General features: G+C 34.8%; 1 protein-coding gene across 2 annotated transcripts; it reads left to right on the top strand.

The window, feature by feature from the left end:
• Window positions 1–1189: 1189 nt before the first annotated feature.
• LOC122596528 (scarecrow-like protein 23) lies at window positions 1190–2963 on the top strand. Of its 2 annotated transcripts, XM_043769126.1 has the most exons (2): window positions 1190–2296; window positions 2393–2963. In XM_043769126.1, the coding sequence occupies exons 1-2, from the start codon at window positions 1438–1440 to the stop codon at window positions 2764–2766; spliced, it is 1233 nt and encodes a 410-aa protein (XP_043625061.1). In that variant the 5' UTR covers window positions 1190–1437; the 3' UTR covers window positions 2767–2963. The 2 variants fall into 2 exon arrangements, with proteins under 2 accessions (XP_043625061.1, XP_043625060.1); XM_043769125.1 differs by having other exon boundaries at window positions 1191–2963.
• Window positions 2964–3537: the final 574 nt, after the last annotated feature.

Below are 3537 nucleotides of genomic sequence, written 5' to 3'. Positions count from 1 at the left end.
CTTACATCTGAACTTCCCATTCATGTGAATCGACTGGCTATAACTATTGTCTTTTCTTTTGTGATTTCCTTTTTACTATCATCTTGATACCAGGTCGATACAGTATTACCGTATGTCCGATTTGTCTACAAATCCATGCTATCACAGATTTGGCATCGTTAAGTATGAAAAGAATTTAGTTATTTTAGTATAAAACATAAGTTACATAACTATGATCAACTATGTATATAACATATAACTTACACAGATGCATTGATGATTAAGATCAAGCACATCAAGTCAATCAAGAGTGATGTCGATTTCTTTTTTTTTTCACCTACCGTTGAAAAAAAAAATAGTTGGTATTTTGTGTTTGAAACACTAAGTTACAAAAATATTATTTTGTGTTTGAAACAATCAGATAAACTATCTTCATTAATGACTGATTTTCTTTCTGTAGACAAAGATTTTGAGTTGAGTATTGAACTTAACCCATTAATCGGTGAAAAACACAAATACTATTATTTTGTCTTTGAAATAATTAGATAAATTACCTTATTTAATGGTTAGATTTTTCTTTTATACACAAAGGTTTTGAGACGAGTGATTGGACTTACTCATTAGTTGGCGATGCACTATTTTATCTAGCAAAGGATGCATCAAATTCTTTGTCTAGGTCACTAAGTGTAATCACAATTTTTTTCTATTCTACTCCTTAATATTTATGGGACACATGTCGCAAAGGTGTTTGGAATAAGAACCAACCAAACAAAAGAATGTAAGAATTCGGTACAAATCGATATAATACCAAAAAGTGGGTACCAGACTCGTAATTTTGTTCGGTTTTCGTTTTGTTTTTAAGATTCCAAATTTTTGATAGTATTTAGTTCTAATACAAAGTACTAGGATCTAACCTTCTGACATAAATCATTCACTCATAGTACTAATTAAGTTCACATGTTCGCCCACATATAATCGTAACTTCATAAATAGATGGAATCTTTATAAATGAAGATATTGTGTATAGAAACCAAAATAGAAAACAACAAGGGCTTAATTGAGCTCCACTAAAACATCAAGTCATACAAATGAACATTAACATATGCAATAAAATAAAAAGCACAAAAAGCCAACCACCTTTTCCCCACCCTTTTCCCAATCTTCTTTCTTCCATTATTATCATTATCACCATCCATACATCTTTGATGTTTCACAATTTCTCCTCCACCATGGATGTTCTTGTTTGTGATGAATTGAAGCTCATCCAGTCATCCTCATGCATATGCATATGCATATGCTCTGACTGACACAGACCTCTCTGCACCTCTTATCTGGACTTATTTCCTTGTCACTTTCTTAGTCCTTGTCTTGTCACTTTTACCCCCCCTCAAAACTTCCAATATTCCTCCCCTCTCTATCCCCACCACACACACACACAAAAACACACACTAAAAAATCATGCTTCAATCTCTTATCCTACAACCCACCCCAAATCCTCCTTCTTCATCCACCACCATGAATACATCAAAAAGAACCATCCATGACTCCTCTGAAAAAACCCAAACAACAGAATCTGAAGACCAAAACAAACGACAAAACGTGTCTGAACAAGACCAAAATATCGATACCCGTGATACAAATATTATAGAAGAAGCTGAATCATCTGGTTTAAGACTTTTAGGATTATTACTCCAATGTGCTGAATGTGTTGCTGTTGACAATCTAGACCAAGCAAACAATCTGCTACCTGAAATATCAGAACGTTCATCGCCATTTGGTTCATCCCCTGAACGAGTTGCAGCTTACTTCGCTGAAGCGTTACAAGCCCGAATAATCAGCTCTTATCTCGGAACTTATTCACCACTAAGTTTGAAAAAACTAGCCCAAGCCCAAACCCAAAAAATATGTTACGCTTTACAATCTTACAACTCAATCAGCCCATTTATCAAATTCTCTCATTTCACAGCCAATCAAGCCATTTTCCAAGCTTTAGAAGGTGAAGATGGGGTTCATATTATCGATTTAGATATAATGCAAGGACTCCAATGGCCAGGATTGTTTCATATTTTAGCTTCGCGACCACGAGCCTTGAAATCGTTGAAAATTACTGGGGTCGGGTCGTCGTTAGAGCTTCTAGAAGCGACCGGGCGAAGATTACATGACTTTGCGAATTCGCTAAATCTTCCCTTTGAATTTGTTCCTTTGGAAGGAAAAATTGGGAATCTAATTAATAAGGATATTATGAATACATTAGGTGTTGCATCTAGTGAAACACTAGTCGTTCACTGGATGCATCACTGTTTATATGATGTCACCGGTAGTGACCATTCTACTTTAAAATTGTTACATTTATTAAAACCAAAACTTATTACTATAGTTGAACAAGACTTAAGTCATGCGGGTACCTTTTTAGGTCGATTTGTCGAGGCGTTACATTACTATTCGGCCTTGTTCGACGCGGTTGGTGATGGGCTAGAGTCCGAAAACGTTGAACGTTACACGGTTGAACAACAATTATTTGGCTGTGAGATTAAAAATATTGTCGCGGTTGGTGGGCCGAAAAGGACGGGTGAAGTCAAGGTTGAAAGATGGGGTGAGGAGTTGGGCCGGGTTGGGTTTCGGCCCGTTTCGTTAGCGGGTAACCCGGCTGCTCAAGCGAGTTTGTTGCTAGGGATGTTTCCATGGAAAGGGTACACATTAGTTGAAGAAAATGGATGTTTAAAACTGGGTTGGAAGGATTTGTCTTTGTTGACTGCTTCTGCTTGGCAACCGTCGGATCTTGGATAAAGTCAACGCTAGGATGTGATCAAACGGTCCAGCTTGGTCAACTTTGGGTTGATGATCATAATAAGTTTAAAATTGTAAAAAGATGGTGACTTTTTTTTTTCTTATTAAAAATTGTTCTTTGTTTGGGATTAGTAATTGATTATTATTTTTACCTCTCAAATTATAATTAATAAAGCAATTTTTTGGATTATTTTGGTGTCACTTGTCTTGTATCCAATTGTGTCGACTTGGTTTATCGATGCAACAATAAGCTCGACAACAATGTTAGATGACTAGTTATCATTAATTGTTATCAAACTGGACAATCTTTTTGATGTAAACAATAAGAATGTTAAGATTTTAACAAACATGTTGTTTGAATTAATTATGAACAATTGTCGAAAATGGTATCTTATAACGGCATGCTAATTTACATGATATTAACTATTAAGTTTGGCCGTTTTTTTGCTTTTGTAATGATGCAACACATTTGGGTTAGCCATCGAGTTGCCAAATAGATATGCTTATATTATTAGAAGATGATGATTCATTACGTTTTTTAAGTATTGATTAATCAAATAGTAATAGTTATTGTTGATGATATGATGTTACGATTGTTATCTTATTAATTTGGGTCTTCTTTGGTCCCCTTTACAAATTGATGTTGATGTGTTATATAAAATGAAACGTTTTAATCGTGGAATCATAAAATTTGAGGAATCAAATAAGCATCAGGACTTTTTCAAAACAACTTATGTATGACTTTAATGTTTAAAACCACAATTTAAAACA

Source organism: Erigeron canadensis, chromosome 4, assembly GCF_010389155.1.
Source record: "Erigeron canadensis isolate Cc75 chromosome 4, C_canadensis_v1, whole genome shotgun sequence".
NCBI lineage: Eukaryota > Viridiplantae > Streptophyta > Magnoliopsida > Asterales > Asteraceae > Erigeron > Erigeron canadensis.
The sequence above is the reverse complement of the archived record's forward strand: the minus strand, read 5'-3'. Positions and strand labels throughout refer to the sequence as shown.